This window comes from Parasteatoda tepidariorum, chromosome 1 (genome assembly GCF_982258835.1).
Source record: "Parasteatoda tepidariorum strain Cologne lab strain chromosome 1, Ptep-v5.0, whole genome shotgun sequence".
Classification (NCBI taxonomy): domain Eukaryota; kingdom Metazoa; phylum Arthropoda; class Arachnida; order Araneae; family Theridiidae; genus Parasteatoda; species Parasteatoda tepidariorum.
The window spans coordinates 111,405,812-111,419,897 of record NC_141755.1 but is presented as its reverse complement, the minus strand read 5'-3'; the positions used below and the strand labels follow the sequence as shown (position 1 = coordinate 111,419,897).

The window sequence follows — 14,086 nt, the reverse complement described above, 5'->3', positions numbered from 1 at the left end:
ATTCATTGGAAGTTATTATGATATGAAGTTTTTTATTGATGAATTCACTCTTGAAATTTAAGCTATATTATTGTTGATTGCTACTTTGTCTTTAGTGCAAGAAGGCTCACATCTTGATTTGCACTAAATTTTTACGAGGCCAATGTGATAAAGGCAAAGACTGTATTTTCCCTCATCCCGTGAAGAAAGAAATATTAATAAAGTAAGTATTGTTATTAATGAAGAAAATAATTGCATTTAAGTTAAATGAACATTTTTTCATGCAATTTAAGCTTGTTAATATTTCTACCCTTTAAACACTAAAAATACGAATGAAGAACTTTTGCGTGGAAAATGCATTTATTATCTTATTGTTTTTGCACATTTGACTTCATGACTTTTTCTAACAATTATATAGAGTTAATATTATTTATTTTGTATTTTGCTTGTTTCGAATAATACTTGTCGCATACCTATTTCTACCACAACCGGTCATTTGACCGGGGGGAAATTTATTGCTTTATAAAGTTACGGATCAGAAATTACTGCGTAATGCGATTAATTGCAAATTTTTGCAAAGACTGTTGCGTAGTTAGTTCTATCAGAATAACTGTGAATTTAAATTTCAAGAGAGTACCTAAAATTTTAGATTGGCATGTTTGTGTCAGAAAAGTTACAAAAACTAAATGTTTTTTACTGTAAGTAGCTTATATTTTATTTTGATAGCTTCACTTCATTTCTAACTAACTGTTAGTTTTTATCCAGAAAAATGTCGAAACAATCAAGACAACTCAAGCTCTTAGAAGAAATAATATTAATTATGAAGTCCGGTCATTTAACCAGCTATGGTAGAAATAGATATATATTAAGTGTTGGTATGTTTAGTGTTAAATTTTAGCTTTTGAATTATGCCATATAAGAATTATTAAAGATGATGGAAACCTCCTATTCTGGCGCTTTTTTTCTCCTGTATTGATTTTATGTTTCGATTGATTTTATGTTTGAATGATTTACTGTTTTTATGTTCCAAGAGTAAGAATTGTTTGGTGCTATCCTTGAATTCACAATTTTTTGCAACTTACAAAACTGAAGAAAAAAATGCAGGTTTATTTCTAGAAGTTTTTTTTTTTCACTTGAAATTTCTGATTTTGTACATTTGTGGTTTTTTTTTTTTTCCCCTATAAAAGAATTTGCTTTCATCAAGAAAATTTTTCTGAAATTATAAAGTGAAGTATCAAAGTTAATCATGGTCATGGTGCTTAGCATTTTTAAAAAGTGCTTAATTTTCCTTTTACAAAAATTTGGGTTTTTTAAATTTTTTTTCGTTACCATGTCAATTTTCGTCACGCATTATGCAAAATCTTACTTTTTACATTGTTCTATTCAACGTTTTCACAATTCATTCAAACACAATGCATTTTGGTGTACCGTCAGTGCGTAGTGTATGGAAGCGCCAATCATTTTACATGTTCCATTAAATACTTGCGGGTTCTTCGTTTGCTGAGCTGGGATCAGTGAGATTATTGCCTTCTCATGTGCAACTCTGCTGCATTTTGCAAGACATTCTCAATTTCAGGCTTCCATTTTACACCCTCTGATATCGAACTGAAAAATCTCTCCGTCTTTTTGTGGTGGCTAAATATAATCAAGAAAAGAGTTCTTTGTCAAACACTACTTATTTTATCATTATCATGTAAAGTCTTTGAAAATTATTTTGTCTTTTGTTAATGTATATAGTGCTTAAAAATATTTTGTTTGTGCTTAAGAGGTGCTTATTTTTGCGTTGAAAGATATGCACCCTGATGGTGAATCTTGTAACAATTTGAAAGGAAATATTGCCCTCATATTCAAATCCTAGATTGTTCACTTATCAAAATTTCCAACAAAGCAATATTCACATATCATTAAGCTTTGTATTACTATTTAATTATACTAATTCGAAATAATTGGCAAAAGTTTGTTCAAATGAGGGACTGTGCTGGCAGTTGTTTCAAGCATTATTGAATCTTTTGAAGTCAATCTGTGCTTAAGAATTCCTTTGCAGCACTAAAATAGAAATGAAACTCCTTTAATTATTTTACTTTAAAAAATAATAATCCGTTGCAATTAATAACCATATTCACGAATAACACAGCAAGTATTCATGAAAAATTTTGATCCGTCACTATGAAAGTGTTAATGGTACAATTTATGCAAATATGATACATAAAATTCTGAAAGTGACTCTCTGTTAGTATCAAAAGCTGTATTATTTTAATTAACTGAATTGAATTTTTTTATTTTATTTCAATAGCATTTTATATAGTTGCTTTAGTAATCATTATGTTCAAAGGAAGTTACTCAGCAAATAGTAAGAATAAAGAAATTTTTATACATATTTTATTTCATAACCGTCGTTGAACAGCTGACCCAATTTTGGGCTTACGAGTGATATTGTTCAGCGCCGTACCCTTGTAATTTTGATCCCAATCCGAAAGACAAGGGTACTCCACGATCAAGTATTGGGCGAAAGATGGAACTGATCCGCATTTGCGTTACATGGAGCAGAAAACCTCCCTCAGTTAGCTTGACGGCCTCCAACCCATGTTCCGTCTACCACTGAGGATATTTTACGGCAGCACTGTGGTCGGTGCTCGCCGGATCTGGAATTCGCATCAATTGGCTATTGCTGGGATTCGAACCCGCTCTATCCTATGAGCCATCACAACTCAATGTATATAATACAGTGGAAAGTCGCGTATCCGGAATCGGCGGGACTTCCCGAAGTCCGTATATTTGATTTTTCCATATAATTGCCGTCCAAGGTAAACAAAGCTGAATCTAAGAAGCAAAAAATAAATAAACATTATTTTTCGGGCAATAATGTTTTAGTATTAGAATGATATCTAATCAATCATAAACAAAATATTAGAAAAAAAAATAATTATTGCTATTTTAAAAATAAATATAGAAAACGAAAAAATATTAATTGCTCTCTCCGCCATTTTGAGCTAGAACGATTCAAGCAAGAAGGGGAAATTCCCGTCATTCATTAAGGTGGGTAGGTGGAGAAGAAAAATTCATACTTGTCATTCAAGTTGAGGGCGGAGTAGTGACAAATTCTTATTTTCTCTCCCATCATTGGCTGCCAATCAAGCATAAAGGCGTGGCATGCTGATTGGGTTCTCTTTATTTTTTCTTGTGTGACTAAAGGGGATTCCCCCTCCACTTTAACATTTGCTGTGTTTACCCTTTTTCACAGTATTTCTTCTTCTCCTGACACTCAAATAAAAAGGTTCCTGGAAAGGCCTCTTTTACTAGCCAGCTGCATAAGAAAGAAGGGGGAGGGAGGGAACTCAGTTGTGCTCTTTTGAAAACAAATCTCCCCCCCCCCCTTCCTGCATTCCAGAGGAGGAGCGTCATGGTCTTAGTAGATCTTCTGTTCTCTTTTCTGTTGATTTATGGGTTCAATGCATAGATCTCTAGAAGCTGAAAAGGGGAAAAACCTGTCAAAAGACTTCGTTTTTTTTTTTTTTTTAAAGGAGAGGGGAAGATGAAGAAATGTTTGTTTATTTTGATTGGTAAAAAGTGTCCGGGAAATCGACCCTTCCGGAAAAGGGACGTCCGGATATGGGACGTTGCACTGTATTTGATATCAGGGGTGATTGTATTCCTGTGTAATTCCGGGTTTTTTTGTATCATTCTTCCGTGTCTAAAAACTGGGAGCGTAACATGCGATTTTTGCACAAATCAAGATCATTGGTTGTGGACTTCCTCGAATCAGAAACTTAGATCCGACAACATTTTGAAGCTTTTACTTAATCCTGTTAACGAGGCATTTGCATACATTCTTTCATCAATTTTATTCTTTTGGTTTGGCAGATTTTCACCCTTTTAAACATTTGGATCTGCGCCGGAATCTGCAAATATTTGGATTCTTATTCACACAATTTTTATATCAAACATCGATTTTCGTATTTACCGGATTTAAAAGCAACGCGTTGCACTTGGTATTAATGTCATTTTAAAACCGTATATCGCGATTTGTATTAACGTGATTTAAAAATTCAATATCTCTGTTCATATTCGTGCAATTTTAAAACTCAATATCGCGATGAAGAAGTAAATTTTTTCTTGAATTAGTTACTCTAAAGGTGTGATATTCTGTATTACAAGGTAATTTAATTATAAATGTTAGTTCAAAAAGGTATGTTAAATATGAAGCATGTATGGTATATAAGTTGATTTAGAGTTTTTGCTCATAAAATTTTCAGGGCTTTTCACTTTGTGCTCCAATTACTCCTGTGATATGGTACCACAACATTTTAATTTAAAATACTTTCAAAAATATTTTTAAATAATTTTTTTCTTTTAGCCCTAAATCATGTTCGGAAGAAAAAGATGAATTTCAATTGGAAACTGTGCTCAGATACTTTGAGTCAAACCCACAAGAGAGTTTATCCTTAGTTGTCCCCAGCAGGGTTAAGTCTTTGCCTCAACAACAAGATTTCATTTCTCTTGAGAAAAGGTATCTTTTTTAGTTTATTAAAAGGGGTTGAATAATCTAAAAAAAAAAAGGATGGATAGTTCTAAAATGTGATGTTTATATATAATACAACAAATCCAAAGAAAAAACTACTTTGACTGCCCCACACGTTTGCAGTGAAATCTCCTTCAGAGTATGAAGCATACTCTGCTAAGTAATCTCACCGATATTTTAATACAGTATATGACCCCTAATCTGGCACTCACGAATTCTGTGAATTTCGGGTCTGTTTCGGAAATTCCAATATGGCGCCCATGTATTACGCTCATTCAATTATACTGTTAATTTTAGAAAAACCAATAAATTTAGTTAAGTTTTGGTAGTAGATTATGATGGGGTGAATCTAAAAATGTCCCATCTTAAAAAATTTTATTAATTAAAATAATAATCTATATAATAGAATTTCATTTGTTCTCTTTTTATTCTCTTAGGTAACATTTTGTTTTGACGAGAGATGCTCACCTCACAAAAAAAAAGAAGCTAACAAGGAACTACAAAAAAAAGTAACAATTAATACTAAGAAACTAACAATGAATAACTACAAAAAACAAGCCGATAACTAATAACGATAAAAAAATAAGTAAACAACTAATAATGATAACTTGAGGTGAAACAAGTATAATTTACATGGAATAAAAAAACGGCAAAAGGAATAGAATTCATTTTGTACCTCACATGGTAGTTTCAATGTCAACTGGGTTTGGCAATGTGGGGACAAACCAATAGTGCATTTGCACAGCTTTCAACAAGTTTCTCCCAATTTGCATTTCTTTCTTTTTTTTTTTTTTTTTTGTTCATTGGAAATGCAGGTGTTTTTACTTTTCACTTTATTTTAAACTGCTTTAGAAACAGATGTTTCCTTTGGCACAGATTTTTTTTTCATGCTTTTTTTTATTATTATTAAAAGATAAAATAAAGTTACTCACTTTAACAGAATAAAATTCCAAATAAAAAGAGAATATAACTGATTTTTTTTTCTCTTACCAATAAAAATTTCTTTAAAAAAAAAAAAAAATTAGAGCGATTGAGTGCTGAATCACAAGAATAATATCCTTTTGCTTTCGTGGTATCATGTCTGTTTATTTGTGTCCATTGCTTCTCATCTTGCCACTTTACTTGATCAGTTTGAATCTTTGCCAAGTAAAGAAGAGTATAACTTAAAATCTTTACCCTTATTCGTCTAAATTTTGAAAAGAAAACTAAAACTTATTTCTTAGTGAGACAAATAGCAGTGAACAAGAAAGCTTTTATGAGACTCGCAATAATTTTCTTGATAAATCATTTTTGTATTACTTTTATAACAATTCAATAGTTTTGTTACTTCCTGTGAAATATGTTTTCAAATGCATACAAACATTCTTTGCAAGTAGTCAAATAAACTTCCCCCCAGTGCGGGTGACGCAACCCGATCAGAAACTTTGCTGTCACCCGAATATGGGTGACATGGCAGACAATGTGTTCAATTTTAGACTTAGATGGTTTTTTATTTTTTAAGTAAAGCTTGATCTTATAAATAAGTTATATAAATTTTTCTGCTTGCTAAAATTTGTTTCTGGCGTATTTTTTTAGAGTTTTAAAGGTTTTTTAAGCTAAAAGATGAAGAAAGAAAAATCTTATGAGTCAATTTAAAACTATTCTTCTAATATACTTACATACTCTAATATACTGCATAGTCTTGATTAATTTGTTTATGAAGATTTAAAGGGGCACTTTGCTAAAAAAATTCTGATCAGGTTTTTGTTGCTACTATGTGAATTTCTTAATGATCTTAATTATATGCTTTAAACAGGTTAATTAATTACTTCTGCTCCCTGTGGCAGAATTTTTTCGAGCTACCTGCTACAAAACTGTCTAGCACTAATATCTTTCTGCAAGATACTTTTAATAATGACAAAAATACTTGTTACTAATTTAAAATAACAAAAGCGTTTTGTTTACAAAAAAAACTAATTTTTTTAACTGAACATGCAATAATTTTTTATTCTAATATTATGGGTGTATTCTCACATTTCGTTGGAGGGGGTAACGCTCAAATTATTTCCTTCTATGCCTTTTGTAAATAATCATCACAATAAAAAAAAATAATTTAAAATCATGTAATCTGTCATCGAAAGTGATGACAAAATCACGTGAATTAGACTCCTCAAAAAACTGCATAATAATACTGAAATGCATAATAAATAATTGTAATATCGTATAAAAAATATCAGATTTAAAAACTAGTGAGAAATCAATAGTTGCCAAAAATTAGCTAGAACCACTGCCTTAAAAGATAAATATTCGAATGCACGATTAGAATTTTCCATATTGTTTGAAATATATCGAGATATTTAAAAGCCATGTGAAAATCAGTACTGCCAAAAATACAACCAAATCGTTAAATTGATTTACGATACTATCGGCGTAAATTAAGTGCGTCAAAAAGTTTTTATCAGAATGCATGGTTAAAATGTTACATGTAAATTTCTGTAGAAAAGAAAACTAAAATTTTTTTACTTTACAAAAGAAGAATCTTTCTGCAAGAACTCTAACGTTCTGTTCTCTTCTTCAAGAACTCTATAACAACGCTGCGATTCTGCCACGGGACTTCTACTTATAAACTAAACTCAAAAATTTCTCTCTTTTTTTTCTTTTTTTTTTTTTTAATTATTATTATTATTATTATATAAATATGTTCCTCTTTTAACTATGTATTTAAATTTTTGGCTATCAAAATTTTGGGAAAATCTCAATAGCATATGTTTAATCTCCTTAATGTAATTTTTATATATTTCGTTTTTCTTTATTGTTTTGGAAACTAATCTCACAAAAAAATATTTTTTACCTACCTAGATCAAACAAAGATAGTTATGTGGAAAAAAATTATTAAAAATTAAATTGAAAAAATTGTATTGTTAGGTATAAAAACTTCTGTATCATCATAACTGATGGATAAGTCTTGGAAGACTATAGTTCGTCTACGGCAGTGTTTCTTAACCTTTTGATATGATGGACCCCTTTTAAAAGTTTTTAAAAAGTCACGGACCCCCCGCCCCCCTCCCGTCAAAAAAATTATAACAAACATCAATTATTAGAAAACATTTAATTTTAATATTTTAATAGTATGCAAAATTTTTAATGTGAAGGTTGTTGCTTCTTTTCCTTAATTAATAAATTGAATTGAGGGATAGTTTTCGACAAAGCAACGCACATATCATGTTCAACATTCAATCGATTTCAATGTTTTGTTTTTATTTTCACAAGTCTGGAAAATCCCGCTTCGCAAAGATACACTGTAGCAAACGGAATTATAGCTGCCATAGCTCGCTTTACAAGCAATGGGTAGGCTTCTCTCACAAAAGACCAGAACTCTCAGAGTCTTATTGATTCGAAATCCATTTTTAGGAAGGATTTTGTTCTAATATCAATAAGCACATCTTTGGCAAGGTTCATATCATCGATAAAGCCAATATCACAAGGAAAAGGATTACGAATCCACAACTCATCTTTTATATTTATCTCATCCGAATTGAAATATTTTCTAAATGAAACTTGAAGTACTTCTAGGTGTTTACAGATTTCATTTTTCTAGTTATTCAGTTACAAATTATCTTACCGAGATCCATTTTCAGAAAGTACTTCGTCCAACATTTGAAAGTTTGCATATATCCCATTTTGAATTCTATTTTTCCAAAGTGGCATTTTTAATAAGAATACTTGTAATTTGACATCAGGGAACGTCATCAGGGGGTTGCCCCTGATGGTGCAAACTGAAAGCCGGTTGATGGAGGATGTTAAAAATATGACAGGGATATTAGAGGGTTATGTGCAGTCTGCGCGGAATTTGGGGTGTCTCGATCACGGGGAGGCTTGCCGCTCACAAATCACTTGGTTTCAAATATGTATGTATTTTCACCTTTTAGGTTATTTAAATATTATTGATCAAAACGTTTTAAAAATTAGAAGTAGTCGACGAACCCCTAAAATATGACCCATGGACCCCTAAGGGGTCCATGAACCACAGTTTAAGAAACCCTGGTCTACGGTAAGAACTCCCCCGCCACAAAGTTTAAGGCCGTCTGCTGCTATAGAAACAAGAATAGTGCCTTTCAGGGAAGGTATTAGCTTTTCTTCACTCTAGGGCTAACACGATAGACAGATAAAACCCTTTCTCTCGCCGACCCCTTACCCCTACTCGAAATAGTCGTGCCTCGTTACCATAGTCACTGCCACGGGTTCAGGCGAATGGTTGGTTCTTACTTTAGACAAACCATATAATTGTCTTCAAAAAGGTTAGTTTCTTTGGAAGCGAGAAACTTCTTACTATTAATTTGTTTTTTAAAAGAGGGTGCAACGATTCAATTTTAAATGGTAAAAGAAATCAGGTGAATCATTTGCGAAAATAAGAAGTTTAATTTCTACTTTTTACTTTATTAAATTGATTTTGTTTCATTAAAATTTACATTCATTAACTGCTTCCCTTACCAATTTTTTTGAAGAAGCAGATTTATTTCATTAATAAATACAAGGAACTGAAACAAAACATAATGCACAAGTTTTAAGTTGAAATGTAAATTTTTTTATGTGTAAGAAAGAAAAATTTAATTTACCATCAGTTTACTATCCCGATTTATCTCGGGGGCAAATTAAAAAAATTAAACATTGTTGCAATATATTTATACCTGAATCAACTCTGGATAATAAGGGAAGCGGTTAATTAATGTGCTGGCTGTTAATTTGTGTATTTATACTTGCTAATCACTGTTTTCTTTTTTATTGTTGCAGTGCCACCTTATTCTATTTTTGATGTGTCTACTAATTAATGTGTTTATGCAGGATAGTAAGTTATAATTGTTAAGAGATTCAAATGTATTTTCATATTTATTTATTTACAGATTTATTACATGTGCAGGTTTTCTTTTTAATAAAGTGATATATCATTTGAGTTGGTGTTTGATTCTGTGAACCCAATCTTTCTGTCCTAGAAAATAAAAAAGTTTGCATTAGTTTAGATAAAATCAATAATTTTGTTGGAAAATGTTTCAGCCCCCAACCACTTCAGCTTGTGGACATAACAATAGAAATCACCTAAACAATTCTCTTATAAATACTGTATTATTAATTAAGAGAGGGTGACCTATTGGGTGAAAAGCAGTGGAACAGTGCAAAAAAGGGGAAAAGAGATCACCCTGAATAACTATTGATTTTGGATTTTAACATTTGGGTTTTAATCTTAATGGCTTAACATTCTAACCTCAAACATGCTATACTTCATTTCACCTTAAGTTGGCACTGGAGAGGAGGGCAGGTAGACCAGATTACAGCCATTGTCATGGAAAGTGGGTTACTCTTTAAGTTGGTTGGGGAATGAGGTAACAAAAAAAAGAGAGAGAGTGGCCAGTATTGACATTAAAGAAAACAAAATGCCGAAGTTTTTTTTATTTTTTTGCCATGAATCTTACTAAAGTTTTGAGCAAAATACAGAAAAAGAACACGATTTTTTAGAGCATTTCTAATAATTATTATTTTAAAATACTAGTTGTAAGCTGATTTCTTATTATGGTTTTTAAAAAGCAGATTTTCTTATGATTTTTAAAAAACAGATTTTCGTATTATGATTTTTCAACTAAACGAAACTAATTTAAACAACAACAAAAAAATTATACTTAAAAACATTCTTTTTTGCTTAAATCTAAGTTTAAAAAAAAAGAAATGCATCGATGCGCATAAATACTTTGTTTTAGGTATTTATTTTTATATGCTACTTATTTTTTGTAGATTGCTGTACATTAATTTATCCCACATTGGTGTTTTGTGGAGGAAGGAAAAGTCAACATAGGCAAGAAATCATTGATCATGAAAAAATCATACTTGTGTTTTATAATATTTACTGTTCTTTTTTTTCTTATTATGATTTTTTAATTAAGCAAAACTAATTTTAAACAAAAAAAAATTTATATTTAAAAAGATTTTTTGCTTAAATCTAAGTAAAAAAAATTCCTAGATGCTCATAAATACTTTGTTTTAGATATTTCTTTGCAATTTTTTTTTTTTTTTTGTAGATTAATGTACATAAATTTATCCCACATTGGTCTATATTTTAATATTTACTGTTCTTTTTTCTAAGAGACAAAAGAACTTACCTAAAAAAGATAATTCTCACAAATGGTATAAATTTGGACTTTTAGTATTATCCATGTAGTGCTTGTATGCCCCCCCCCCCTGTATTCAGCTGCCATATCCCACCCTCTTAGTCTCAACATGAACTCTTTGACATATCCTGGGGGTTATTATGTTATTCATTTAATATTTTGGCAGTTCCTTCAGCAAACGCTTTGTGGGGTCGCCCTGAATTGAAGTCTATCCACAATTTCTCATGAGGAGAAATTCTACTTGGGTGGTTAGGCACATTTCTTTAAAAGAAAATACATATTTTAAAATATCAGAACCTTCCTTTACTTTTCAGGATCTTTGCTGGTTAGAGGAGGCTTAAGAGAAAAATCCGTATAATTAGTTAATTAAGTATAGTATAATTAGTAGTCTCGAAATATTTTGTCAGGTACTGAAATGTCTTAATAATTTCTACATAAGAGAAAGAATTTCTCAACTTTTTTGTCTTTGTATTTAAAAAGTAATAATTAAAATATTGATTGGTTTAAATTAATCTTTCGATGTTAAAAAAGAATTAAGGATTCAAATTTTTTGTCTTTTTTGAAATTATTTCAATTCCTATACATATTTATAACTGACGGATTTGCGCACTTATATTATGGAATTTGTACTTCAGATGATATTGAAAAATTCTTTTAATTAAGCAAGAATAAAATTCCGCCACCACATTATGAAAGTTCCTATGAAAAGCTAATTGTACTTCAGAGCTGCACATGGTGCAAAAGACACAAAATTTGAATTTTTGCAGAGATTGAATAAAGCGAACAGTTTTTACTTTTGTCGTTAAAAGAAAAAAAAAAGAATAATAAAATCACATGTTGTATCAGCTACACAATAAATGTGCTCAACTTTCATCAGTTTAATAATAATCACCCGTCTATTTGAATTTTTTCATTCATTCTGAAGGGAAAAACAATTTCATTAAATATTGTACATATGAGGTTAATATTTAGAAAATTAAATAATAAAATAAAATTTTCCTATACTGGTTTAAATTTGGTTTTTTTTTTTAATTCATGAATGATTGTAAAGAAAATTTTAGTATGGCATTTTTGGAATATTTAATACAATTCAATACAAAAATATTATCAAAGAATTTTGAGAACTTTCATGAGAGAAAATTTATTCAAAGTATTTAAGTTAAGATCTGCTTACTCCTAAAGTAATTGAGAATAAGCTTATTTTGCATATAATCTGATTTTTTTTAAAACAATTAATTACATTTCTTCAACACTTGTTTCAAAGGGTGTGCGGTATTGGTCCTCGTTAAACTGTTCTACCATAAAGTGCTCGATTTCGCGTGCTGGTCACGGGGGTGCCATCAGAGGATCAAACCTCAAGGGATGTTTCCCAGACCGTCGCCAATAGTCTATTGTGCAGCACTAGTGCGACGTAAATGATCAACAACATCAAACTATTATGAAGGAAAAAAAAACATGATTAATATTTACTAAAATTTATTTTTTGTATGGAATTATCTTCAGATAAAAGAATTTTATAATCGTGTGCAAAAATTTTTCAATTCCCTTAAAAAGCTCTCAATCTGTAGTGAAATACAAAAAAGAAAGAGGGAAAAAAAATATATATAAAATTTGAGGATCCAAACTTTGGATAGCTGACCCGATCCAACTATTGGGACCATATTCCCCAAATTACAGCTACAGCTACCTAGTCTATTGTGCAGCACTAGTGCGACGTAAATGATCAACAACATCAAACTATTATGAAGGAAAAAAAAAACATGATTAATATTTACTAAAATTTATTTTTTGTATGGAATTATCTTCAGATAAAAGAATTTTATAATCGTGTGCAAAAATTTTTCAATTCCCTTAAAAAGCTCTCAATCTGTAGTGAAATACAAAAAAGAAAGAGGGAAAAAAAATATATATAAAATTTGAGGATCCAAACTTTGGATAGCTGACCCGATCCAACTATTGGGACCATATTCCCCAAATTACAGCTACCTCCTATATTACGGGGGTTAGAAAATCGAATCTGTTTCCTCTAAATATAATGTTAATCATAAAATACCAATTTTATAAACCTGTTGAATTCGGTTACTATACCGTTAGGAAGGTCTTTTCAAGACAAAACCATTATAAAAAGGAAAATTATTTTTTAGTTTCAAATCTAAAAGTTTTTGATCGCGTTATGGAAACTGAAGGAAATTATAGACTTTTTTTTCTATCGGCACATATATCCACATTTTAAAAAGTCCTAATTGAAAAAATATACAGAAATTTTTTCTCTATATACATGGATTAACAAAAACAAAGTTGCCTTACTCCAATATGGACAGGTCCCTAGAAAATATAGCTATATTATGAATAGAATTCGTTCTTGAATATTTGGCCTATGTATTCATGACGCCATGTAATCATATGTGGCAAAATTATGACAAAGAGTAATAGTTTTTTTTATGAAAGAAAAATGAGAAAAAGTCAAAGCATATTTGCTAATTAAAAAAAAAATTCTTTTTAATGGTTTGTCATGGAAATGAATTAATTGCTACGGATTTCTAAGCTGATGTTCATAGCTTTTTTATTAAATTAAATGCGTTTTTTTATTAAATTAAATATGATTTTTTTATATAAAATAACGATTGCATTTCATTTTTTAATAAAAACAAAGTTGTTGAAAACCCGAAAAATTCCAAGTTCCAATTTAAAAAATTTTAGGGTCTTAATAATTTAAAAAATATAAATTAAGAGCAAAATCCATGCACACAATAAACGTAAAATTATCAATTAAAGTACTATACAAATTAAATTTTATATACGAACATAAAAAAAGGCGATTTTTATGTTACCATTCTTATAGAAGAAGAATTCTAACTGTATATAAACATAAAATTTAAATGAATGCAATCATTTACTTACCTCCTTATAAATAAATTTACTTTGTGTTTTCTTGTTTTCCAAGGAAAATTTTTATTAAGAATAGGAATTATTGATATCACTATTTATGTTTGAAAAAAAGGAATGTGCAAATAATTTTAATAACTCTTAGTTAAATTTTAATTTCAAAAATTGAACAAAACAAAAGGTAACAGAAAATTTATATCTGAATTAAAAATGGTTCATTTAAATGACGCAATTAAATGAGTTAAAAACTGGAATTTAACTGCAACGTTTTACGTTTGTCTCAGAAAAAATCTCTTGACAAAATGACCTAAGTATATGTCAACAAGAGTCATCCCCTTGGATGGACCTTAAAAGCTTACATCTGTTTTCCTGGAACATCTAGATAATTTCTAGTTTAAGACAACTTGAAGGACACATAGATGGTACTGTAAATATAGGACATTTTATAAAAGCACAAAAGAGCCCAGGGTCATAAAAATGATTAAGGTAATTTAAAGAAGGAAAGGATAATTTTCCCATGGTGTGAAAGGAGATGGCTATCTTTTGAGGAGTCAGATAACTGTGG

The 14,086-nt window shown here is 30.2% G+C and overlaps 2 protein-coding genes across 3 annotated transcripts in view; one reads left to right on the top strand and one right to left on the bottom strand.

Annotated features, from left to right (window-relative positions):
• LOC107454697 (uncharacterized) overlaps positions 1–9,428 on the top strand; it is a 33,270-nt gene extending 23,842 nt beyond the window's left edge. Inside the window, exons 8-11 of one of the 2 annotated variants that reach the window (XR_015428821.1) lie at positions 96–202; positions 4,334–4,486; positions 4,936–5,007; positions 9,269–9,428. Coding sequence is in view for 1 of the 2 variants with exons in the window: in XM_087150408.1 (XP_087006534.1) it covers positions 96–202; positions 4,334–4,486; positions 9,269–9,290 (282 nt within the window). In the remaining variant the exon portion in view is untranslated. The remainder of the gene's footprint in view (positions 1–95; positions 203–4,333; positions 4,487–4,935; positions 5,008–9,268) is intronic. The other variant, XM_087150408.1, reaches the window with a different exon arrangement.
• The window catches only part of LOC107454692 (putative ATP-dependent RNA helicase DHX35), a 55,664-nt gene continuing 50,923 nt past the window's right edge, over positions 9,346–14,086 (bottom strand). The window contains exon 19 of the mRNA XM_043052518.3: positions 9,346–9,464. Within this exon, the coding sequence (XP_042908452.3) occupies positions 9,405–9,464 (60 nt within the window). The 3' untranslated portion in view covers positions 9,346–9,404. The remainder of the gene's footprint in view (positions 9,465–14,086) is intronic.